This window comes from Balaenoptera physalus (assembly GCF_965194825.1).
Source record: "Balaenoptera physalus genome assembly, chromosome: 2".
NCBI lineage: Eukaryota > Metazoa > Chordata > Mammalia > Artiodactyla > Balaenopteridae > Balaenoptera > Balaenoptera physalus.
In genome coordinates this window covers 92373509-92400008 of record NC_138883.1, presented here as the reverse complement: position 1 = coordinate 92400008, position 26500 = coordinate 92373509, and the positions used below count along the sequence as shown (strand labels likewise).

The 26500-nt window shown below is 36.4% G+C and overlaps 2 protein-coding genes across 2 annotated transcripts in view; one reads left to right on the top strand and one right to left on the bottom strand.

Annotated features, from left to right (window-relative positions):
- The window catches only part of MYEF2 (myelin expression factor 2), a 79067-nt gene that overhangs the window by 25297 nt on the left and 27270 nt on the right, over positions 1–26500 (bottom strand). Inside the window, exons 18-21 of the mRNA XM_082449119.1 lie at positions 24104–24592; positions 15025–15295; positions 13328–13507; positions 5518–5770 (exon numbers count right to left, since the gene is read on the bottom strand). Coding sequence (XP_082305245.1) covers positions 24429–24592 — 164 coding nt within the window. The 3' untranslated portion in view covers positions 5518–5770; positions 13328–13507; positions 15025–15295; positions 24104–24428. The remainder of the gene's footprint in view (positions 1–5517; positions 5771–13327; positions 13508–15024; positions 15296–24103; positions 24593–26500) is intronic.
- Positions 845–24110, top strand: SLC24A5 (solute carrier family 24 member 5). The gene is made up of 9 exons (XM_082449002.1): positions 845–5429; positions 6119–6298; positions 15991–16074; positions 16163–16266; positions 16609–16709; positions 18397–18680; positions 20803–21009; positions 22935–23036; positions 23542–24110. Exons 1-9 carry the CDS (start codon positions 5309–5311, stop codon positions 23862–23864), a joined length of 1506 nt encoding a protein of 501 aa, XP_082305128.1. The 5' UTR covers positions 845–5308; the 3' UTR covers positions 23865–24110.

Sequence of the window (26500 nt, the reverse complement as noted above, 5' to 3'; positions counted from 1 at the left end):
CAGCCATGGCTATGGCCCCAGCTAGCAACTTCTGTGATGGTTAGAGATAAAAAATGAAGGAGCTCAGTAGACTGAGCTGAAAGCTCCTTGTCATGAGGATTCCCAGGCTACTCTCTTAGGAAAGCAGCCTGAGGGAGAGCCAGCCACTCATGGGACAGCAGCAACTGAGACACAGAAGGCTCCCTATGACGATGCACTTACAGTCAACACTCACTGCACCCCAGCTCTCTCAGGCTGTGCTGAACATGGTGACAATCAATCACTCATCTCATTAAGGGGTGCCCATGGGGCTTGACTCTGCCTGTTTAAATAGAAAAAAGCAATGGCAAAGTATGTGCCCTCTTCTGTAGGTATATTATGTATTTTAACAAAAAGTTAAAAAATAAAAAGGTAATAATGACAAGCTGGAGTCAGAGCCTGGGACCAGCCTTAAGCCACCTGCTTCCTTTCCCTTCCTCTGTCTTCACAGTAGTTGGGGCAGCCTACAAAAACCTTCATTTCAGGGTTGGGGTGCAGATAATAAAAGGCAGGGGCTGACCACCATTCCTAGCTCTCATTCCATGAAGGAAAGTAGAAACCTCTTTTCAAATGACTGATTTCACAGGGTTCCTCATTGTAGATTTTCCGTATTCCCCCCAACAGGAAGTTGGAAAGCTCAACCGTGTTTGGAGCGCCAGCAGGTGGAGCTGGAGAGCTGACTGAGCCCCCTTGGTTAGGGGACACTTCAGACAAATGCTTGGGGAACTGAGCAGATGGCACTTGGATGGGACAAAAGGATCAACTTATAGAAGATGCTGTGTATTCTTATCCTGTGGATGTTGTCAAGGAAAAATCATTGTGGAATTCCTTATTTCATTCATTCATTCATTCATTCATTCAACAATATTTAGTAGATGCCCATCACATGCCCAACACTGTGTTGAACACTGGAAATGCAGGACGAAATGAGATAGGCACAGTTTCGCCCGCATGCAAATTACATTCTGAAGAATTGGCTCAGCTTAGCAGGTAAGGACGTTCCTGCACTTTAGCATTAGACAGACCTTTGTCTGCATCCTGGCTCTGACATTTAGTTGGAACTATGTAACCTTAGATCTTAGGCAATTGACTCAATCTATCATCCATAAAACAGGGGTAGAAATATCCAACCCAGTAGTTCTCAACAATCCTAGAATCACCTGGGAGATTTTTAAAAATATCCATGCCTAAGCCACTCCCTAGATTTTGATTCAATTGGTCTGGGTAAGTGTCAAATCATCAATAATTTTAAAAGCCGCAGATACTTCTACTGAGCAGCCAGTGAAAACTACTCCTCTATCCTTTAGGGTTAGTGGGAGAATTACACTGAATAGTGCACATGAGTACCTCATGCTTAGTAAACATAACTTCACTGTAAGCTTTGATTCCAAACATAAAAGATGCTAGCTCAGCAGAGGTCCATGTATCTGGGAGAAGACTGTGAGGGTGAAGCTGGTCAGTGAGCAAGGAAGAGCTGAAGAAGATAATTTTGACAGTTTTATTCCTCAAGAGAAAAACATGACTACCAGCCTATACCTTGATCACAACTCAATAGCCACCTCTGCACTGATTTTAACAGGTTAGCTTACTTGGCTATTTCAACAGATGGCTTGTTCTGGGCTTCTTTATCTGTTTATTTCTTTTAATTATCATTGTGAGTACAAACCACAGTTCAGAGTTTAATAATGTTATCAACATGAAAGAACTCAGGGAATATTGTTCCCATGAGCCCTTCCAAAGAATCTACTAGAATATAAGATTTGGGCATCAAAATATCTAGAGAAACATCAACCTAAGAGTGGTGGCAAGCATTAAAAATGTAGTACCAAGACTAGATGAGGGTTAAAGGGAGAAAGACTATATTTAATGACTATATGCTCAGGCAATGCAGATAGGCTATAGCTCTTAGAATAGAAAGCGAATGGAAAGAGCATATGCAAAATCTTAAAACTCTTCTCAGTAATTATTTGAGTAGTGGTGGTATCAATATCATTATTTTGAGACTCATATATGTAAATAGCACCAGTAAATGAGTAATTACGAAGCACTGGATATTCTACTGTCCCCTAAGTACTGGGACCCTTGAGAACTGGGACCCTTGAATGAGAAGTACCAGTATGAACTCATGATGTATTCTATCAAGAGGTGTGTGTGTGTGCGTGCGTGTGTGTGTGTGTGTGTGTGTGTGTATGTGTCTGTGAGACAGAGACAGAGAGAGACAATGAGCATGCCTAGCAACCCAGATTCTTAGGTCATGGTCTTGATGTACTTTGCATTTAAAAAAATAAAGAGGCATTTTGGAGAAATGGCTGGTTTGAGGTATAAGATGGGCCTAGAACATCTTTTAATATCAGGTAGTAAGAAAGCTACCAAAACTATTAAGATCATGTCAAAGGCTCTCAGAAGTCAATTTGAAGAGGCTCCCACTGGCTAAAGATGAGACAATTTGAACTTCAGAAAGGATAATAATTACAATTGGAACCCATCAAATATATTTAAATACACTAACTCATAATAATTGTTTAAATAGAATTGGTTATTTGGGAAGGAAAAGAGAGCGCCAAACATCTTGAGAAGTGATAAATAAAGAAGAGGCAAGCATATATATTGCCATTGCTACATAAACCGAGTACCCCTGGGTACCCACAAAGTGGATGATAGAAATCACCTTATTGTAAAATATTCCAAGTAATAAATGAAGAAGAAATTACAGAATAAGAATGCCATTCTTTTGCAAGCTCTAAAGAATTAATAGATTTAGTTAATGAGCATGAATGGCTGCTAAAATCACCACAAAAGAGAGAAGCAGATACCGTGTGCTTTATGAGCGAAAGACCTCACCACCACCTTAGTGGTGCCAAAGTGTAGCCCAGTAGCAGGGCAGATTCTGAGCATGCAGAGCTAGTCTTGCCAAAGGGGCAGTACTGAGTCTGAACAACTTCTGCATCCAGCTGTCAATCAACAAAAATATAGAAAACGGAGGAACATATTGAGCTATACCATAGGACACAATCAATAAATCAGGACTGTGGGAAACTCTACAGATCAAATGCCCTGGGGTTTTCCAACAGATAAATTATAGGGAAAAGAAAAAGAAGTAGGGGAAACCTATAAACTAAAAGAGACTTAAACGACTTCTTTTACAGCTAAGCTGTAGTATCCTTAGCATGCCCCCAATTAGGGATGAGCGATAAACTATTAGAAATATACACACAAGGAGGTGACTGCTATAGAAGCCAGGAGACTGGTTACTCTCAGAGAAAAGGATAAGTTGGGATTGGAGCACATGAAAGGACTTCTGGGATGGCTGGCAAACTTCTATTTCTTGACCTGGGGAGTTTATAAGGAAGTCCATCTTATAAAAATAAGTAACAATAGTAATATAATAACTATACATTTATTTTATGTGGCTTTTTAAATCTGTTTTATTTTACAATAAAGCTTTTTCAGATTCTTTTGCAAAATGAAGAATAAATGTATAAAGCAAATCTACTGAGCCTCCTAAATTCTCTTTTCTTGGTAAACCTATATTTTATTGGATAGTTTGTTCAGAACAAGTATACGTGTGTTCTGGGAATGTGTTTTCAAGAATCATTACAGTCTAATCAACAAATGTTTATTAAGTACCTACTATGAGCAAGATTCCACTGGAATTGTTTCACTGTAATTGGCTTATATCTTCAGATACTTGCTCTGTTTCCTGGATTAACAACATACATTGTGTAAGTATTCACTTTCACTGTGGGTTTGAGTTTTTCTGTTATTTTGTTTGTTTATAATGTTCAGTTCTATTAATTGATTGAACTACTGCATTTTGGAGAGGAAAGGTTCATGAGACACTCGCACTTACACAAAGGTAAGCGGTCTCTTCCCTGGGGCTTAGCACTGCTGGCATTGAGGCCAAAGGCCAGTGGTCCAGGGCGCCACCTCCTGCAGGTGTCAGCAGCCAGAACTCTGCTTGCTGGGAATCTGCTCTGTTACTGGGCTACACTTTGGTGACTCATCATCCCAGCCTCACAACCACACCACGTATCCGGATAGTCAGTTCCTGGAAATGACGGTTTCAGAGAGGTTTATAACGGGTAGCAATTCCCAGGAAAACAAAAGAGTGTTTGAGAATTTTTACCAACTCAAGATCACAAACTTACTCCTTTCCACCAGAAAAACGCAGTTTCTAAATTTAAAACTTAGCAAGCGCATCAATTTTTATGCTTTTTCTGCAAAGGAACCATGAGAGTTGCAAAACTAAAACATTCCTTTACGGCCAAGAAGCTTCTATCTTAATCAAAAGTAATACATTAATAATAATAATATAGATGATAGACAATAGATAGATAACATTGACCATGGGGCAGAGGCTGTTTTAAGCAGATTGCATGCATTCATTTATGTAATCCTCACACGACCCAAATAGAGGGCACTATAACCTTCCCATTTTACAGAGAGTGAAACAGAGGAGCAGAGAGGTTAAATAACGTACCCAAGGTCATATAGGTACTAAGCAGCAATGCTAGGGCTCAAGCCACGTGGTCTGGCTACAGCGCCTGTGCTATTCGCCACATGTTACTATACTGCCAGAAGTTCTTAACACCTTGGCAAGCCCAGTAAATGCTAGGGTAGGGAAGATAGTAGTTGATATTTGAACACTCCCTGGCTTGTCCAATTTGCATTTTAGAACCTCTGGCAGAGAGCACAGCTAACCAATGATCAAATAGCCTCCATCCACTACGACTCTTACTAGTTCTTGAAGCTGCCCACTTCTCTCCATCCCCATTGCCACTGCTCTGGTTCAAGCCACCATCATTTCTCCACTAGATTATTGCAGGAGCCTCCTAATTGGAGAGAGGACGAGAGGCCAAAACAGAAATATAAAAGGGTGACAGCCTAGCCAAAGAAGGCACATACACGAGCTCCAGCAAATTCTAGAAGCAAGGGCTGGAGAGAGAGGTGGAAGCAGTTATAAGCTCAGGTCCTTACAAATCTAGAGAGAGTCAAAAGCAGAGCCAGGATGAAGACAACAAATAAAATCACTCCGTAAAGAGCAAGCCGCCTGGGTCTGCCCTCGGGGACCGTGGGCCACGGGACTGTCTGCTTCCTCCCTGCCTCCTCCAGCCTCTCTGGGGCTTAGGGCTCCTGATCAGAGTAGCTCGGCTGGCTCCAATCACCCTCCCTTGTCCACTGGCCTTGCTGTGATGTGCCCTGGGCAGGAAGGAGACTCCTCACATGATCCAGCTTAATCCTCCTCCTCTCCCTTCCCAAGGCTGCACGTTGCAGAAAGACCGCTGCAGAAATGCAGACCAAAGGGGGCCCACGGTGGGCAAGAAGGGCCCTGCTCCTCGGCATCCTCTGGGCTACTGCACACTTGCCTCCCCCAGGTGCCTCCCTGCCCCAGCGGCTCCCCAGGGCTACAGGTAGGTGGACGCTGGGGTCAGCTACCCCTGCTGCTGCTGCCACATATGGATAAACAGACAAAGAGAGGGAAATTCTTACTTGACTCACCTTTGCTTATGCTTCCTGCTGTATTTGCTCTGAGTTTTAGCATTTGGTAGGCTATCAAACACTTTTGATCCTTCGAATAAGTTCTCAAAGATAGCTCTGAAATAATTCACAGACGTCATGAAGCAGGAGAGTCTTCGGTTGTTATTGTTGGAGACTTCATCACGGAAAAAGAAATCTTCTTTCATCCTAGAAATTCTCTCTGCAACAGTGGATGATTCTTTGTGGGCCTTGGGCTTTGCGGACAACTTGGGTTCTGAAATGGGAAAATGAAATTGTACAGATATTAGGAATCTTTATCTTCAAAATACAGTTTCTGATTGAGGAGGAAAAGGGGTTCAGAATTCCCTTTTAGTAATGAAGCAGACAAGGAAGACTGATTTCGTTATTTCCTCTTTTTAATTCACCTGCTCTCATTATCTTATTTCATTAAAGCACCTCTTACAGGTCCCAAAGACTAACTTTTTTTTAAGGATCTACAATTACATCATATTCAAAAGTGATTTAATCCCACACTTCCTGTTTTCTTAAGGAATTTCTCTTTGTGGGCTTGGAATGTGTGACTCCAACATCCTTCAAATTTTCACCTCCTTTTCCTTACCAGGAAATAGCACCCAATGTGTTATGTCCCCATCGTCGGAGTTCCCTGAAGGGTTTTTCACAAAACAGGAGCGTGCAGATGGAGGCATCATAATCTACTTCCTAATTATCCTTTACATGTTCATGGCCATGTCTATTGTCTGTGATGAGTACTTCCTACCCTCCTTGGAAATCATCAGTGAATGTAAGTAGCTGGAAATCTTCTCTACAACTTTCCAGAACAGTAGTGCCACACACATATACAGCTGTCTTTGGAGTAGCTCAGCAGCAATCCTGTCCATCTCAACTGGCTGCAGAACGCTGACTTCTGCGTTGTGGTGTCCTGTATCTTGAGGGACTGGCGTGAGTATGGTTTTTCTTGGTAGTTAATGTGCAGCAGAACACCTTTAAATGAGTACAAAGCAACTATTGTTATAGTGCCTATCTCCAGAAACTTGCAGTTTGTCTATTGTACTGCCTAGCTGTTTGTTAGTAAGCTGTTCCAAGTTTCATATACATGCACTTGGTATATACTCCTAATACACTGGACTCCTAATACTTGCCATCAAATACTTCAAAATTTTTTTTCATTTTTACTCTAAAATCTCTGTAACTTTTTTAAAAAGGTAGATGATAAACAAATACCTTTAAGGACCGCCCTCCTCCCTCTTCCTTTCCCAGCCTCCTACCAGTAAGGAAACTAATTCATGTTTATGAACCAATAAATAAATAAATAAATAAGTCCTGCATCTTATGTAAAGTGCCCTTTGGCATCAGGTAATTAAACATTAAGCTCAGTTACTGGTTTCTGGAAATAAGATCTGCCAAGCCCCTCAGTTCTACCCCTTCAATCATGTATATCGCCCAGAATTCTGAGCACAGACCTTACATTAGCACACTGGCCCCTAAAATCAGGATATCAGTGATGTTTTATGCCAAATAAGCAAAAGTGCCAGCGTTTCCAGTCTCTGTCTCCTGCTTAGTTAGTTTAATTGGTTGAGCATGCTCACTTCAGAGAAGGTCAAAGTTAAGGCTTAGATTTCCCACTGCATACTCCCAGGACTGCACAAAAATAGCATCCCCCCGCCACACACACACACACACACACACACTGCTAGCATTTCTTCACAGGGAAAGAGCGTGAATGTAAACTCTCCCTTTCTCCCTTTTCCCATGGTCCCATCCCCAACCCCTGCTGAAATACAAGTCATTTTCTCTCTTGTTCAGTGCAGTACAGCAGTATCCTTAGGACTTAAAACAGGATCTGGCAATAGCAGAGGCACTCAACACCTATTTCTCTAATGAAAAATAATTATAGAACAGGTCAGCGTAAGTTTATTATAATTATTATTTAACTTATAGTTTTACATTGATACTACATTTGACATTGACATTGATAGTTTTCCTTAATAGAAATTAAATTACTTTAACATAATACTTTTACTTAGACTGATGAAATGCAAGCAGAATAGAAGAAAAAACAAATTCCTCTACATTTCTATCACCCAGAGATCCCCACAGTTATCATTTGGTGTATTTCCTTTCAGTCTTTTAGATCTTGCTACATATACAATTTGAGGTCGTTTCCTTTTCCTAAGATAATATTTAATCATGCACATATCCCTATATTATTAAATACCCTTCAAAAAACATGATTCTTCATGGCAGCACAATAGTTCCTGATTCTGTAAACGATTTGAGCACCCAACACTGGTTTTTATACATAATAAGCACCCAGTAGAAATTTATCACAATTTTTAAAATTATTAATCTTATTAGACATTTGAGTTTTAATTTTTTGTTCTAAATGATGTTATGTCCATACTTGTATCAAATCTTTGCAAACTTCTCTGATCATTTCCTGATAAAGATACAGAGCTATGCATATCTTAAGCTTTATACTATACATTGCCAAAAGCATTTCACAAAGGGTGTGCCAACGAAAACCTCCACAATGTGTGGTAGCTTCCATTCCAGAAAACCATGAATAATATCTTTTTTAAAAATAATTCTTATTGGGATCATTTTAAATGTCTTTGTTAATTGCTTTCAAATGGAAGTTATTTTATAAAATTTGTATTTATCTTATTATTTGTGAGGTTGAACATTTTATATGTGTATTAAAATTTGTGGTTTTGCTTTTGTGTTTTTTGCCCATGTTCTAATACGGGAGTATTTGTCTTTTACTTACTGATTTCCAAGATTTTTTTTAATATAAGGGTATTAACTCTTTCTAATATAATTTTTATATGATATACTTTTTATGGTTTGTTTAGTTTTGTATTTTATGTGTTTATCACATTGAAGTGTACATATTTTTAAGTAAATTTACAAATATTTTCCTTTATGATTCCCGTTTTGGTTTTATACCTAGAAATACCTTTTTATCCCTAGGTCAGAAAAATTGTCATCTTTTCTTCTACTTATAGTTTCTTTTTTTTTTTACATTTATTTATTTATTTATATTTAATATTTTCATTTCTTCCACTAAGAATTTGTTTTGCTATAGGATACAATGCTATTTTTCCCAAAAGTTGATCCATTTTCTATACTCTCAACTCTATACTCTATTCTAATGATCTATTTGTTCATGTTTGTGCCAGTACCGCACTTCTCATTAGAAAAACTAAATCATATTAATTATATAAAACTAAGAAATTTAAAATTCAAGGTACTATATCCCCACTTAGAATCCTTCTCTTCCTGGAAAGCAAACAAACAAATCACTTTTCTTTTGTTTGTTTTTTGTTTTCACATTTCCAAACAATGACTTGACTTCTTTCAGTCAAAGAATAAATCCATCAAGAATTTTTAAAATAAAAACCTGTCTTGGGAGTGGTAAATAAATAGATAACTTTTCTGGCCCTGCAGAAGAAACCACTGCATTAAAATTTAGATTGCTACTTCAAAATAATCTTCATTAAGCAAATTCATAAAATATCTATAATAATGACTTCCACCATGCCATTTGTGGAATTACTTTGGAACATCATCAGCAAACATTCATTTCTCAAGTGAATCGCTCTTTGCTCTGAAGTATAACACAGTAGCTATTATGGATGTGTGATTGATGGATGCCCACATCACTGCCAAATCTTCAGCTGCTAAGAATTGACCCCGGTCTTGAGCATTGAAAATACTGGCAATGAAATGAAATAGAAATAGTGCTAGCTGGATTCATTTTTAAATGCCTCTAAATTAATTCTGTCGTTTCTCTTTCCAAGGTCTTAGCATGGTCTTATCCAAATTAGGACATCAGCAATAAAAAACAATTTCTCTGGAATGTCTTTACACCCACAGAAACTAACTTCAGAAAGTCTGCAAACGCTTTACATTTCCCCATAGTTCTTTGACAAGCTATAATAGTCCCACCCAACTAATAAGTATTAATATAATCCTCGAAACAATTTACAGAGCATTCTACAATGTACTGGAATGCTATTAATTATTTATGTATTTATTATAGTTATTTATCATAAAACAATTATAGAAGACCAAGCATGGTTCTAAATTAAACATATATGATTATATTTAGTCTTCACAAAAACCCTATAAAGTAAGGACTATTAGATTGGTTTTACTAATGAAAAAACCGAGGCTGAGAGAATATATAATTTCTCAAGACTACACAGCCAGAACACAGGAGAGCCCTGGTTTCTCTAATGCCAAAACCCAAGAATGTTTTCAATTGCTGTGTGATATAATTTTACACATCCTTGTTTGAGATGAGCTGCCGTAATATGGTTCAGAAGAACTGTTCTTTTTGAACAATTTTAAAAGGTATTTTTCCTCCCAAGGGCACTGAAAATTTTGACCACAAAAATACATCAAATACTCACTGTAACTACAGAGGAAGTATACTACAAAATAGTGAGAATCCACCAAGTCACTTAAAAAAATCAGTTAAGAATTTTAGCAACCTACTGGGGGTTGTAAATTAATGTTATAAATGGTTACCTGCAATAATTAGACTCTGAGAACTAAGCATTTTGTCCATGATGTATATGAAGTCATAGTGCAGTACTGTGGAACCAAACCATCATGTATAATGCAATGACTTTCTATGGAGTACATGTCTGAGTCCCAACCTAGGATACAATGGTTGAATTGGCACACCCCTGGCTCACCCCAGCCCCATGACCCCATGAACCCCTCCTCAAATCACTAACAGTGGTTCATTTGGTTAGCACAAGGGTCTTCAGCAAGGTGAAGACTAGGAAAGGCTCAGGACTGGAGTCTCCATGCAGGGGATAAGTTGGAAGTGGTGGAGGGCAGAGCCTCTTGCTGATGCCCTGGCCAGGCCCAACTCAGGCAAGTGAGTGCTCTTTCTCTGTCTGTAGCTATATATGCTGGTCTGTCAATTACCATTAGAACCACCACCACTTGAGGCTTTCAACAAGGATCTTTCCCTTTCTTGCTCAACTCATGATCATAAAAGTCACACAACCTCTCCTCCCCACCTCAAAACTGGAAAAGCAAGCACATACCCTGAGACATTTTGCTGTCATCTTAACTATGTAGAACCAATACAAGAAAATGTTGTTGCTATACCCCTTTCCTCTAATCCTATTTTCTCTTTTATCCATTTAAGTTCTAAAGGAAAAGAGACTAAAGATGATTCTTCGAACACATTTATATATAATATAAACTATATTAACTTGTAGCCCAAATAGTAGGACTATTACCTCTCATCTCTATAAGCAGTTCATTTTTAGAAACACAAAAGTTCAGTATAAAGTCAAAACAAATCCTTTTTATGTATTGTTTTCACATGTAATGGGGATCTCCTAGAGTTATTTAACCACTGTTTAAATCACCTTTATTTAACTTTTCCTAAGCTAACTAGAGAGAAAAATGAGAACCCCTAATGACTGGTCACTTGATATAGCCCAAAGTCCACAATGAGCTAGTTATGAAACTTTTCTTTTTAAATGTTACACTAATATGCTATTCAGTTAGCAATTCTAATCCCTCCACCATGTTGATCCTTTGAAGTATAACATGTCTTAAGTGAAAATGATCTTAGTAAGGTTTTCAGAAACATACTTAAACAAAATATTTACTTTTTTATTAAAAAATTATTCTTATTCACTCTGCTTTGAGCTAATATTTGCCCATGTTCTACTTTATGTTTCAGAAATAGACAATAAGAAAGAAAGGCAGGTTTTAATTCCAGGTAGAATTAATTCTAAATTGATAAAATTGAAAGGGAGTGGAATAATTCTGTGAGTATGGCATTTGGATAGCCGACAGTTTCAGGGGATTGTTTGATTCTTAATCCTTATGAAATTTACAGAGGCAAAGCCTTCCCAAAGAACAAAGAATCTAAGAATAGTGCTTCCTCCCTGCCACACAGGCACTCATTCTCCTCTTAAGAGCATTTTCATCCTCTTTGTTTTCCTTTTCCCTCTGATCTAAACTAATCTAAATTTAAAATATAAATAAATATATTGTGGTCACCTTGCATTGCATCTAAATCTACCCTAGGTGTATGGATCTAAATAAGTGCCAAGTGGTCTGGATATTACCAAGATGTTATTCAGGAACAGGCAATGATGATGATCATGATGATAATAATAATAAACTATATATTAATCTCTTCACTTACATGGGTAACAGAAAGAGCAGCTTTTTAAACTCAAAAAGGTCTAGCTGCCCATCCCATCTCTGCAACTACTACCTATGTGACCTTGGGCAAGTTATGGAGACAAAACTCAGGTAATTGTGAGCTTTGGAGATAAAATGTCTTACATATGCTTTATATGATAGACTTAGGGCAAATGGAAATTAATTAATATTAAAGCTGTTAGATTAGGCCATGGGGGAGTCTTTCTTTTTCAGTGGAATCAGGCCTTTCAAAACATTATACAGGGTTTCAGAATTTATTCCATTATAGCTCAGACAAAATATGAGATGATAAAGTACTTCAAATGTTTTTATTTACTGTTAAAAGCACCACAGAGCATATACATGCAGTTGTGCATTGAGAGGCTAGGCATTTATTTCAATGATGCTGACTTCACTCAAAACATTTCTAGAATATATTTGGAATTAATATCAGAACCAATTTTGCAAATCATAAAAGACATTGGTTTGCTGTCATACTTCATTTTGAATAGAATTACTCAGCATGACTACCCACCCTAGTCACTAGAGTTGGGTCTGAATGACTTTTAATTGCTTCCAAAATTCAAATCCATTCACAAAGCATGAAAATTTGCTATCACTGAGGACTTCACAAAATTGTGCCAGAAGACACCAAATTGCTTATAGCCTACTCTTGTAACTCTATTAAACGCACACTGTGAAAAGAACTGGAAATACATAAAGAACGGTAGCAGTGGTTGAAATACAATGTTAAAATTATAAATGATCCTCCCCATTCTGTTTTCTCCTCCATTTTCTAAATTTTCAGCAACAAAGGGGAGTTTTATTTATAAAAGGAATTTATTTAACAGTAAGAAGCAGTACAGAGGCTTAAGGCACAGAATTCATATTTTATATTTTTTGTAAAAATTGATAAAATTAGAAGATACCTAAATATTGTGTAGTCCAACCCTCCATTTTACAGATGGCAAAATACAAGACTTGTCTGAATGACTTTTCTAAAGTCTCACATTAAGGTACTGGCAAGGCCAGAAGCCAGGTCTCCATTTTAGTTTAAAACTCTTTCTACTATATTTCCAGAAGAGGATTTTCAAAAACCGTTATAAACTTTCCAACATGGTATCAGAGAAGAGAACATGCTTAAGAAAAAGTCTGATGAGTTACTGATGAGTAATCAGTTCATTATCATAAAGTTGCACTTTATATAAACAAGGTAATATCTAAACCTATAAAGAAAACTCACCTTGAACAATTCTACTATATCCTGAAGGAAATATGATTATTCCTTTAGAGTAATAGAGAGGGAAAAAAGTAATAGCTCTTGGGAGGGGGGTGGGAAACCAGAACAATTTATCTTTAATAATAAACTATAGCAGAGAGAAATGCTACCCAAGGGTCAGTGAAGACAAAGCCAGTCGATTCTAAAGTTCAAAGGTATAAACCATTTTACAAAATATGCTTAGAACCTTAAGATATAACTTGTTAAAATATCTTTGAAGTTTTACACATCCATCTGTACAGAACCCTTCTTTTCATAACTGAAAGAGAGCCCAGTGAATAGCAACAAGCTTTATTGTTACTGCCTTTTGAGAGTAAAAGTGCTCAAAAGGGCCACCTATTTTCTTACCTTGCAGCAGCTGGATGGATCACCCTTTCTCTCTCAAGACTGAATTTTTCTAATGAAGCATTCTTCAGCCAGCATTAAATGAAGATTGGCCATTCACTCTTCAGCTGCCCCAAGTTTAGACAGTTACTTCAAGATAAAGCACTTTGTTCTTTTTCAATTTCCTCCACATATTATCTAACCCTGGTTTGATTTGAGAAGAGAATTCATGGTAATATCACTAAATTTATACATTCTCTGGAATATGCTGGAAAACGTCCAAATTATTCCTGACTCCCATTAGCTATTTTCCCCCTAGCAAGGAATGGAACAGTGGTAAGTTATGTACCAGTACCATTAGGCAGGAAAGAAAATGACTCAATTGCCCCCCATAATTGGCCTAAGTGCCATTCTTATATTATATTGAGTTTCTGTGATGAAACAGAAATAGCACTGGGTTTAGAACCAATAGACCTGTGGTTTATGCCCTAACTCCTCACATTTAAGATCCTTACTCTCCATGTAACTTTTAGTTACTTAACCTTCTGGACCTGTTTCTTTATCTGTAAAATGGAAATACCATCACTCACATCTGAGGATAGCTGAGATGATTAAATTATGTATATGACAGTGAACTGTATACCATGAATATAAGATATTATTTACTTCATACATAAAATGAAAAAGTTAATAACAGAACAATATGCTTCATCTTGTTCTATTTTAAGTTTCATGGCCAATCGGTCCTACTACATATCAGAGTTGTAGTAAGAGTATAAATTCTATATACTATATATATGCTACATATTTATATGTAAAATTACTCTAACCAGTAAAAGAAATGCTATGAAATGTCACTTACATAAATTATTACTTCTCTCCCTTCATTAGTCACCACAAGTAAATATTCATCAAGCAAGATGACCAAAGGAAAATAGTAAGGAATAGGATAGAGGGCCTGGATTAGATAATTCCAACTATCCTGAGAGGATTTTTCACAATGGAGGCGTAACAGGTGGCCCAACAAGCTGGTTGGGCCTCTGAGACCAGATAATCTCATGGGGATAAAAAAGATGACTGCGGCTGGTATCACCAGCAAGCAATATTGTGGATGTCTTTCCAAGCACTTCCCATATTCTTCACAATAAAAGCCCAGGTCCTTGCTAGGATCCACAAGGCCTTACATGATCTAGCCACCTATTACCTTTGACCTCATCATCTACAGCTCTCCTTCACACACTTTATTCCAGACACTCCAGTCTTTTTCTGTTTCTTGAACACACAGGCTAGCTTCTACCTCAAAACCTTTGCACTCACTCCATCTACCTAGAATACTCCTGGGTCTATGCGAGGTTGGCTCCCTCACTTTGAAGTCTTTGTTAAGTTACCATCTCAGTGAAGTCCTTTCTGGTTACCCAATCTAAAATTACAATCTTTCCTCCATGACATTTTATATCCCCCCACCCTGCTTTTGCTCCTTCTAACATAATACATAGTTTTTTTGTCTGTCTGTTCTCACTATAATTAAATTCCAGAAGATGAGAAACACTTGTCTGTTTTGTTACTGCCACATTCCTAGCACATAAAAAAAGCATCTGGCATACTAGGTAGTCAATAGATAAATAACAAATAAATGAACAATAGTCAGGTGTTCCAGTTATCTATGGCTGCTTAACAAATCACCCCAAAACTAGTAGCTTAAAAGAACAATCATTTCATACCTCTCACAGCTTTGGGGGTTTACTGGCCTCAGCTGAGTGGTTCTTGCTTGAGGTCTCTCATGTAGCTATAGTAAGAAGAGAGGACTAGAATTATCTGAAAACTCCCTCCTTCACATGTCTGGTGCCTGGGATGGGAAGATTCAAAACTGGGGGGCTGAACCAGCCGGGGTTCCTCAGGGATCTCTATTTCTATGTGGGCTCTTCACAAGGTCTTTCCAGGATGGTAGCCAGGGTTTTTATGCGATCACTTAGGGCTCTGAAGCAAATGTTCCTAGAGAGAGAAAACCATGAGAAAGTTTTGTCACCTTTTATGTCCTAGCTTCAGAAATATTACGGCTCTGCCATACTGTTAGTCAAAGCAGTCACAAAGGCTCATCTAGGCTCAGATGACGTAAACATAAACTCCACCTTGTTTTTTGTTTTATTTTGGTTTTTTGATAGGGAATGGAGAGGTTCTGGAAAATCATGTGGGCAGAAATATTGTAGCTATTTTTGTTTTGTTGTCACACCGCCAACAACAAAAGGAATCAGTAATGTCAAAGGTGGATGTCTCAGCAGAGAAGTAGAACCTGATGTGGACCTGAGAGTGAGCGACAGGTAATGGTCCCCACAGGCAAGAATAAGGAAATAACTGACCACAGGTGAAAGGGACTCAACAAAGCACACCAGAGTTTGAGAGTCTGGAAAGACTGTCAAATATCAGTAGATATAGCAAACAATAAACATCAACAAAGGATTGCTATCAAAGCCTTGGAAACCTGAGTTTTAGTTCTAACTTTGACACTGACTTTCTGACTTAGGGTAAATAATGCCTAGCATGCTGCCTCTATCGGCTATTTTCCAGCTAAAGTTAATATTAGTGATTTTCTGTGAAGATGTAGCTTTGATATATATCTATTTAGTTATAAAGACATACTCTTTCATTTGTCACTTTACCAGGCATAACATAATTTCATTTGTCTTCAGACTTTGGATTGTCCCAGAATGTTGCCGGTGCAACTTTTATGGCAGCCGGTAGTTCAGCTCCTGAATTAGTTACTGCTTTCCTAGGTAAATATTGCTCCTTATATTTTTTCTTACTCCATGTGATTTGATCTTCTCCAAGTCAATACTAACTTAGCTACTGTCTTGCTTATAGGTGTATTTATCACAAAGGGCGATATTGGCATTAGCACCATTCTTGGATCTGCAATTTATAATCTCCTTGGCATCTGTGCAGCCTGTGGCTTACTATCTAACGTGGTATGTAAAAAAACTTTATTCAACAAAATTTATTGCCTTGACAAATTATAAGAACCGTTCAGAGTCTAGAACAAACAAGGCACTAGTAATGTGTTCAGTTAAATTTATTAATCGGTCAAAAAACAACATGTATTCAATTTTAAGTTAACCCACAAATACCTCTTGGTCAAATGTATGAAAATCAGACTAGGTTTAGAAACACAATTTTTCTTAAAATTCCTTTCTCTATGCAATATGCAAAAGATAACAATATTTAGCTACAAATATACAATTTTATTATTGCACTAAGCAAGTACTTGAAGAAGTTACAGTGTAATGGAGAACATTAAATTATTTTTATAGGTTTCAACGCTATCATGTTGGCCCCTATTCAGAGACTGTGCAGCATACGTGATTAGTGTAGCAGCAGTTCTTGCCATAATATTTGACAACCAAGTTTACTGGTAAGCTTGAAATAATCATTATTCTTAATGTAAAACAATTACAGAGAGGATTTTTATAAAATTCTGATGGTTTAGTAACATTTCTTTTTTTTCAAAAATGTTATTTCAATCACTTCTCAATTATCCGCCACTTCCGTACATTTTCCCTGTAGGTCTCTGAGCTAACCTCCTCACCACGATTGCTAGTTGGGTTCTTCTCCTTTCTTTGCAATTCTTTAGTCAAGTCAGTCTTCTTTTGTCTAACCACTGGATGTTACCACCCTTCTTTCTCCCCACTGCCTGTTGAGAAGATCTCCCAACTTTTTTGTCTGTTAAAGCCCCAACAGGTGGCTTTTTCATCTATTGGGTGGTTTACCTTTCCTCCGTTAAAAGTGACCATGGTCACAAGATTGGAGAAGATGACAAAGGAAGTAAAAGAAGTTCCTTTATATTCCTCCAACTTTCTCCCTGATGTTCATTTAGTAAGAGGAACTATAGCCTTCTTCCTCTAAAAATCAAAAACGTTTAGGTTTCAATACTGAAAACTATTTGCTTTCTTTATAATCTCCCCATGCCTTGCTGTTGCAAGAAAATGAAAAAGGGGGTGACTTAGTGAACAGATAGTAACCGTTTCAGCTAACAAGCAGGTGTTTATCACTACACTAGGAATCTTAACGGATAAAGAAATGTAAAACACAGCCATACAGATTGTACATTGCCCAATGCCAGAGATCACCAGAAAAATAGAAAACACTGTAAATGGCACCCCTCTGGAATACTACAATTTGGCAGTGCTGCACCAATACCTGCTATCAAAAAACTTTAAACCTCGCAGGGAGCAAATGTTTTAAATGCATCATCCTGAAATCTAGCCTGTCTCCCAAGGAGAGACTGTTGGTTACAATGGGGATGCTTCTGGGACTCAGCAGTTGTCTGTAAGGGGACAATCACTGTGAGAGCGTCCAAGCTAACGCTCCCCCCCATTAGGGAAATCAGGAACTCTGTGCTTTCAAGCTGTAGCAGAGATTCACTGGCTATAAAATAAAAGGTAAATGCAAGGTTCAAATGTGATGGTATTCGCTAATGAAAATCCTTTAAACAGCAAACCAGAGTAAAGGAAAACGATTCTCAGTGCCTTAGGTATAACTTTATTTTTGAGAACATCCTTGCTTTCTTGTGAATGCAAGCCAAACTCATTTACATTAAAATCGTCAAAAAATCTCTGTATAGCAAACTGAAAATCTCCAAAGTCTAACATATTCTGAATATTTTACACAAAATTCCTATACCAGAACAACTGAAATGAAGATACTGTATTTTCTTATAATTATTATATTCTTCCAATGAACTGAGGTGGAGGAGGCCCATCACTATTCATTAGTTTCTCTTTTATTTTGAAAGTCTACAATTACTATTATGTTTAAAGAACTTTTTATGCCTGCCATTCGGAAGGATTCTACAAATTAAGACAATGAATTTATAATCCTTGTTTTTGAAATACAGAAAGGACAGTGTCAAGCTTTCATCAATAAATTTTTAATAATGCTGTAACCAAAGGTGGACGCATCTACAAAACCAAAATATATCTAGAGCATTTCCGTTCTATTGCTGCATTCGAAAATTAAGCAGATACTGCCCCAAAGCTACTGACTCTAAAATAACTTTCACATTTTTAATTGAAAAACACACAAATTTCTCTAATTTATAGGTATGAAGGAACTTCACTGCTTTTGATATACGGATTATATGTTTTGGTGCTATGTTTTGACATTAAAATTAACCAATATATTATAAAGAAGTGCGGTCCTTGCTGCACCTGCCTTGCCAAAGCAATGGAAGAGAGAAGTGAACAGCAGCCACTGATGGGATGGGAAGAGGAGGATCAACCATTCATCCGCAGGCAATCAAGAACTGACAGTGGAATATTTCATGAAGATTCTGGCTACTCCCAGCTTTCTATAAGTTTACATGGTCTTAGTCAGGTTTCTGAAGGTAATAACCACATCCTGGCCACTGTTAAGTCTATTCACTAGCAAAACTTAATTTCATTTCACTTAATTCATTAAGTACTATATACTTACTATGTAAAAAACACTATGGGGATTCAGGGATGATCAAGAGGCAGACCTATCCCTAAAGAAGCTTCCAATACTACAGGGGGAAAAAAAAAAAAAAACCCAAATAGCTAAAATGTGTACATTTAAGTACTGTAAAGAGAAACAAATAAAGCATAACTGTGGTTCCTAAATGGGACAGATGGTATAAAATTTGATGAGGATGGTTAGATAGGAAAGATTATCACGGAGAAGGGAGCATTAAAACTAAGCCTTGTAGAATAGTAAGATTTTAACTAACAACCTGATTTATGAGTAATAAGTAACAGCTATTGAAGTCTAGACTTCAATAGCTGTTAGCTATTAGTCATAAGTAAATGATGCAGAGATAAGATAAAGAGTATTTCATGGACTGACAAGGAAGTAACATGAGCAAAAGGCCTGGTCAAGTACTAACATAACTGGAGCACTGAATGTGCAGAATGGAAGCAGAAGAAAGGTGGATAGAAAGGAAGAGGATAGAAAGAGTCTTAAATGCTAGATTAAGAGTGTTTGCAGGTTTGTGAGTAGAGAAATTATCAGAACTGAAATATGGGATAAAGGACATGGAGGTCTTTAAGAGGCTACTAAACCAACTGATGTGTTTAGCAGATGTCTAGACAAAGTGAAGGCAGGGGGAATACAAGAGAACAGATGTGAGACATTGCAAAGGAAGCATCACCAAGACCAGGCAACTGAAGGGCTACTTGGGAGCAGAGATAATTCTGAGGCTTTTGATAATGACTAAGAAGATGAGAACACCACTTACAAAAACTAGGAATTAAGGAAGAAAAGCTGGTGTGGGAAAAAAGAAAGTAGGAAGGAAACAGTTGAATTTTAAACATGTCATCTGAAGCAGTAGCAAAACACTTAAGTAGATATATTTAGTAGGAAGTCGAATTCAGCTACGGCCAGAAATACAAATTTGGTGGTTATTTTTTTATAAAGTGGTTGTAAGAAACAGATTCTAAATTTTATTTAGTACTTTAGACAGGGAACTTATTCTAATTTATTACCTTAAAAAGTTAAAATATGACTTTGCCCCTTCTTACAAAAATTATAGTTTCTAGTCTTTCAGGCGCAAGAGGTACACATGTCTAAGTTAAATTTTGTAACAAGAAACTCAAAAGAACCAGTCCAAACATTTTTTATTACACTAAAATTATATCTGTTACTTTCTGGCCCATTGGCTGAGGCTTGGCAAAAGATTTTTTATGAGTTATTTTACTAGCATTAGTTGTAATGTGACCTAATATATGGGTATAGTATTTTATAAATGCCATACAAATTTCAAACAATTTTAAAGTGAATTCCCCTTTTTATCCAATATATTATTGTCTTCCACTAAGTTAATAAAACAAATTGAATTTAAAAAACATACTCAAGTCTTATAAGTTACATTGTAGATTCTATACTAGTGCCTATTTTCTTAAGGTTCTTTCTAAGAATTGTGGTGAATTCTGTGTTTGGTAAATTAATTAAAGAAAATAATGAAACAAGTCCCCTAAAGTCACTTACAATGAGAATTAGAAATATTCCACTTAATAAAAAGATTATGCTATAATTATCTTATACTCGCTAAGTATACATTTTGTGATACACAGGGCAGGCTGGAGGTATCATCAATATTGGGAAATGGAAACAACGGGGATAGCTAAGGTTAAGACACCCGGTTAATCTCATAAGCAAAAGTTACTAAAGACCATCCACACTGTAGAAAACCAAGAGAGGTCGAACTGACACTTCATAAACATTACGTCTCTAACATACTTAGTGAATGACCCAAGACATCTTGATGGATTTAAGGCCCCAAATCAAGAAACGCTGAGTATCACATTTTACACCATCAGCCCTGAAGTCTCAAATAGTTTCTCTTTGCCAGCAATATCAGTAATGAGGTATTAGAATGCCTCTTAAAAACTGATACAGCTAATTTATTTCAATACAGCTTTCTAAATGAACATTTCTAACTTAATTGGCCACTTGAGAAAACTCAAAATCGTTTAATTTTTCCCTAACAGATCCACCAAGTGTTTTCAACATGCCTGAAGCAGACTTGAAAAGAATTTTTTGGGTACTATCCCTTCCCATTATTATACTACTTTTTCTAACCACACCAGATTGTAGAAGAAAGTTTTGGAAAAATTACTTTGTGATAACCTTTTTCATGTCAGCACTGTGGATATCTGCATTTACATATATCCTGGTTTGGATGGTCACAATAACTGGTATGTATCTTAAGTATAAGAGCACAATTTAAAAATAAAATAATCAGTTTTATATAAGAACAAAGCATATATTCACTAAGTGTAGTCTAGTTAAGGAGCAAATTTTTTTTCAGCAAAGACTAAAGATAAGTGCTATTTACAGAAAGATTAAATATTAATACACCAACAAGCTCATTCAGGTTTTGTGAGTTGTATATCACATGTCAACTACATTCTCACTGTTATACAGCCCAGGGGTACAAGTCAAAGGAATGTACATGTTATAAATGAAATCAAATTCACAGAATGTCTTTCTATTATGCTAATAATTAAATCACATTGCATGGGTGTACAATATAGTCTTTATATTGAATTCCATTCCATAATAAAAAATATAGCAAGGTGCCAGTGTTTCGAGAAAACGACGGGTACTCACTGTTTAACTGGATTACATTTTATTTTGCTTTTTAATATGGGAATATAAACGTAGTATGAAACGGATAAAAAGGGTATAAAATAAAGTTTCATTTTAGGTTTCTACTACCTTCATGATTAAGATTTCACTATTACTGCTTGGTCATAAGCAGCTCTAGTCCCACAGAACTCCTAGTCCAGAAGGAAAAACTGAATATAAACAATGAACAAAAAAATCAGGAATTTCTCCCAGAAAGGTTAAGCTGAATGGACTTACATCATAGATGAGCAAACCACCACCTGTGTGCCCAAATCGCTGAGTCTCCTGCTTTTGAGAGTTAAGTTTTACTGAACACAGTCATGCCCATCCATTTATATATTATCTATGGATGCTTTCACATTACACTGGCAGAGCTGAATAACTGCAACAGAGATCATATAGCCTGCAAAGCCTAAAATAATTACTATCTCACCCTTTCGAAAAAAGTTTGCTGACCTCTGATTCTTCTCAAATTAATATATGACTTAGAATAGTATGCTATTCTATTTCTTTTTACTTTTTTTTAAGAGCACGATGAAAAAGTCCAATAGCTTGCATATTAAAACGCTAAATTTTCTCAGACAGATCACATTTGACATTAGGAAAGCAAGAAAAGAACAAAATGAAATACTAGATCATAGAACAGTCCCCAAGATGATAAATATTAGTGTTATTTATGTACATATGAACTCTGGCAAACCAGTAACAAAATTAACAACCAATTACAATTCCAGTATCAATATATAAGCATGCAATAAATATGCTACTTGAAGTTCTTTTAATTAACATTTTAAGAAAAAAAAATTCTAAAGTAAGTTTTCAATTACAATATTAAGAGCAGTTACAATTACTTTTTTTTTAAAACTTCCCTCTAGTTCTGTTTCCCAAAATGAATACATTTATGAAAAATGTTGAACTGACATCAGATTTAACAGAAGTATTAAACTGGGACCATAAAGTTAGAAAGACTCAAGCCAAATCCTATTTTGTTTTCCTCAGATTTATGATTTCCCAAAGAAAACACTAAACGAAGGTCTGTCACTAAAGTAGGAATTTAAAAATGCATACCGTGTTAACACATTTACAGCTTAAGAACAGCTACAAATGATTTGCTTAAATCTTACCTCTTTAGCAAATGTTTTTAAAAGGGAAAAGAGAAAATGACCAATCTCATTAGCATATTTTAAGCAACAGCCTTGACAACAGTGGACAGCCAAAACATCTGTAAGCATACCAGGTAGGGAAATTACTCCTTGGTAGAATTTTGTGTATTAAATATCGATATCTGTCATTAAAAATCTGTGCTACCTGGGTTACCAATTCACCAATATTATTCAATATTTTGGTAGCTAAAATCTAAGTAAATACATATTGGTTCTGAAATCTAAATACGCCTATTTTCTGTTTCAGGAAAGAAATATCTGAAATATCTGCAGAGAACAGTTAGCGAATCTATAAGATTTGTAACTTGTAATATCTATGTTTATTACAGGGGAAACATTAGAAATTCCAGATACAGTAATGGGCCTTACTTTATTAGCAGCAGGAACAAGCATACCAGACACTATTGCAAGTGTGTTGGTTGCAAGAAAAGGTAAGAAGTAGGTCCCTCAAGCTGCAGTGCCCATTCTTAAAAGCCTGGCTGAAATACACTGAGCAAAGGTACCTTTAAAATATTTATTTCCTCAGTAACATACTTCGAAGAAAAAAAAAGGAGTGACTCAGAGGAAGGATTTACTATTTAATAGCAGATTAATTTCACTAAATCTAATTGCCCAAGTAATATTCATCTGAAATGTGCATTAAATCATAACTAACCATGTTAGAATGAAAAGCAACAAGTAATCTACATACCTTATTGAAAAATGGTTTAATAAATAAAGATAATTATTATTAGATAAATAAATGTTAAGACTTTAAATACTAACCCCCCCAAATTTAAAAATACAAATTCATTAAGACTTCTGCTCTAATACAACAATTTTCCAAAACAAACAGAGAAAGTATCCAGTGTTTTTTCTTATGAAGCTTATTAATAAAATACAGTATTGGTGTGCATATTTTAACAACATGCTTTTTTTTTTTTTTTTTTTTTACAGGCAAGGGAGATATGGCTATGTCTAATATCGTGGGATCCAACGTGTTCGATATGTTGTGCCTAGGAGTTCCATGGTTTATTAAAACTACATTTATAAATGCATCTGCTCCTGTAGAAGTGAACAGTAGAGGACTAACTTACATAACCATCTTTCTCAACATTTCAGTTATTTTTCTTTTCTTAGCAGTTCACCTTAATGGCTGGAAACTAGACAGAAAGTTGGGAGCAGTCTGCCTATTATTATACTTGGGGCTTGCAACGTTATCAGTTCTGTATGAACTTGGAATTATTGGAAATAATAAAATAAGGGGCTGTGGTGGTTAATGTTATGTGGAAAATGTGAATGATGGGGAAGGGCAGAGAAGGAAAACTCCATTTCTCCATTTAAGTCAAATAAAAAATATTCTGAACTTTAGAATCTAAAACTTACTTACAGTAATTCTTTATCACCAACAAAAATTTAAAACCAACCAAAATCATATCCTAATTTGTCTGAGCCCTTTCTTTTCAAGGACAATCACATATATTAAACTGAAGTTTTGAAAAAACCATCTATGTTTTACCTTACAATAAGTGGATAAAAGCTGGGGACACTTGGACAAACAAATCCCACTATGCAGAACTGAAAATAACAAGAAAATGGCTTATTTCATTAAAAATAGTATAACCATTCATTTAAACTGAATGACCAGACTTGCTGTCTTTAAAAATCCAAACTTGAGATTAACAAAAATCACAGTATATTAACACTATACTGTTAAAAGCTGGTGGGAGTTTTAAAAGTTCATCTTTACAACTTTTGTAAGCATACAGTATTACTTAAAAAAATGACTTTTACTAGGAGATTCAGCAAAACAGATGTAAGAATGTTCCAACCGTGGTTTCAAATTATGCATTACGATCCAAGCGAACATCAATTTCTCTGCCACTGATTTTTATGCCATTCATTATTCTGCAGGCTTTTTCAGCTGATTCTGGGGAGTCAAATCTGACCGTTCCACAGCCTTTTGACTTTCCATTCTCCATTTTTATTTCTGCAAACATTACGTGACCTGTAAAAGAAAAATTATAGAATTACTAGTCTGTTTAAACAGGTTCCATTTCACTACACAGGTTTGAAATTTCTCATAACCAATGAAATGACAACTTGGCTAAAAACATCAACGATTTTAAAACAGCACATCATATAAGCATTATTCTCATCATTTTATATTCTGAATATAATGTAATTCATATAAAGTAATGAATATATACAGGTTATAATATACAAAATTGAAATCAAAATAAATTTGCTTAGGATTTAATATTTTATTAAAATAAAAATTTTTTAATGTTAAATCCTTACTTCTAAAGTGAATTTTATAGCAAGATAAGGTAAGCTAGCACAAAATGACACCAAGTCACCATGCCTAATAACAAACTTACAAATTCAAACAAAATTATTTTTAGAAAAACAATTGCTCTTTTATGCCCAATCCCCTAATCTCTCTTCCTTCCCTTTTATCCTCCATTTCACTCTTTTATCCCTGAAAATAGTAGCAACTGCCCAGAAATTTAATTTTTACCAGGCCACAAAGAGCTCCGCTAATTCTGCTTTTCAAGCACAGTGCCAAAGTCATTTATTCAATATGACAATTTCAACTCCACATGTAAGAGTGGCACCAAGTGTATTACGGAAACAGGCATGGACGAGATACTGTAGATTTGAATCAATAAAAGTAGAAAACAGTGATGTTAAGAGCACAAAGAAGAACCTTAGAGAAGCTTCCAGGAGGAGGAAAACCAGACAATGGTTCTGTTTATAGTTAATATCACTACTGACTCTATACAGACTGGTATTTGAAATAAATGAATATCATTTATCAAAATACGTGGCCATAAAAATCCATCATCCAAACCAGAAACTTCAGAGAGTAAAAGGGAGAGTTATTAATAATTACACACAAATAACAGATGTAAACATTGAGACTATCCCCAGGCATACAAGGATGTATGATAACCCAGTTCACACAGATTTAGATGTGAGGTGTGTGACTACTTACCATAATGTTTCCCTCCCCTTGAATATTATAGTTGCCAGATCACTATGGGCTAATTTTAGTCTGGCAATAAAATCAAAGAGCCAGACATATTTAGTTCTATAAAAGGACAAAAAAAGGAAAAGGGAGGAAGGCAAAGAAAAGGGCTTGGGCTTCCCTGGTGGCACAGTGGTTAAGAATCCACCTGCTAATGCAGGGGACATGGGTTCGAGCCCTGGTCCAGGAAGATCCCACAGTCCGTGGAGCAACTAAGCCCGTGCACCACAACTACTGAGCCTGCGCTCTAGAGACTGCGAGCCACAACTACTGAGCCCACGTGCCACAACTACTGAAGCCCGCGCGCCTAGAGCCTGTGCTCTGCAACAATAGAAGCCACCTCAATGAGAAGCCTGCACACTGCAACGAAGAGTATTCCCCGCTCGCCGCAACTAGAGAAAGCCTGCGTGCAGCAACAAAGACCCAATGCAGCCCAAAATAATAAATTAATTAATTTTAAAAAGGGCTTATCAAAAAATTGCATAAGCCCTTTCCAGGCAATGGGATGAATTTTTAATCCCAATGCATGGGTAAGATTTTTTTTTCCTGTTTAAATTTTGATCTGAATGATTTTGATCTGAATGATTTCTACAACATCCTAGACTATTTTTCTTCTTTTGTTTATTCATCCATCCCCGCCCTGCCCCATTACTGTGTTTTTTTAAAACCAACTGATAGGTAATCACTCACCCACTCAATACTAATTAAATGGTTCAAGTTAATAAATATCACACTGAACCAAAACCATGATCTGTAACCCAAGCCAGGCAGTCTTTAACTGTGTTCTAAAAGTATAAAAAAGACTAATTCCCAGAGAAATTATTATATGGTTAAAGTAGATCCAAAAAATTTTTAACCTACAACAGGTAAAAAACCAAACACACC

What these genes read in the sequence shown, in the direction of transcription:
- SLC24A5 (XM_082449002.1), top strand. Translation starts at nt 5,309, where the DNA reads ATGCAGACCAAAGGGGGCCCACGGTGGGCAAGAAGGGCCCTGCTCCTC. An exon ending in TCTTAGTCAGGTTTCTGAAG is followed by an intron (nt 18,681 to 20,802) that starts GTAATAACCACA and finishes TTTCCCTAACAG; the next exon opens with ATCCACCAAGTGTTTTCAAC. An exon ending in TGTGTTGGTTGCAAGAAAAG is followed by an intron (nt 23,037 to 23,541) that starts GTAAGAAGTAGG and finishes TTTTTTTTACAG; the next exon opens with GCAAGGGAGATATGGCTATG.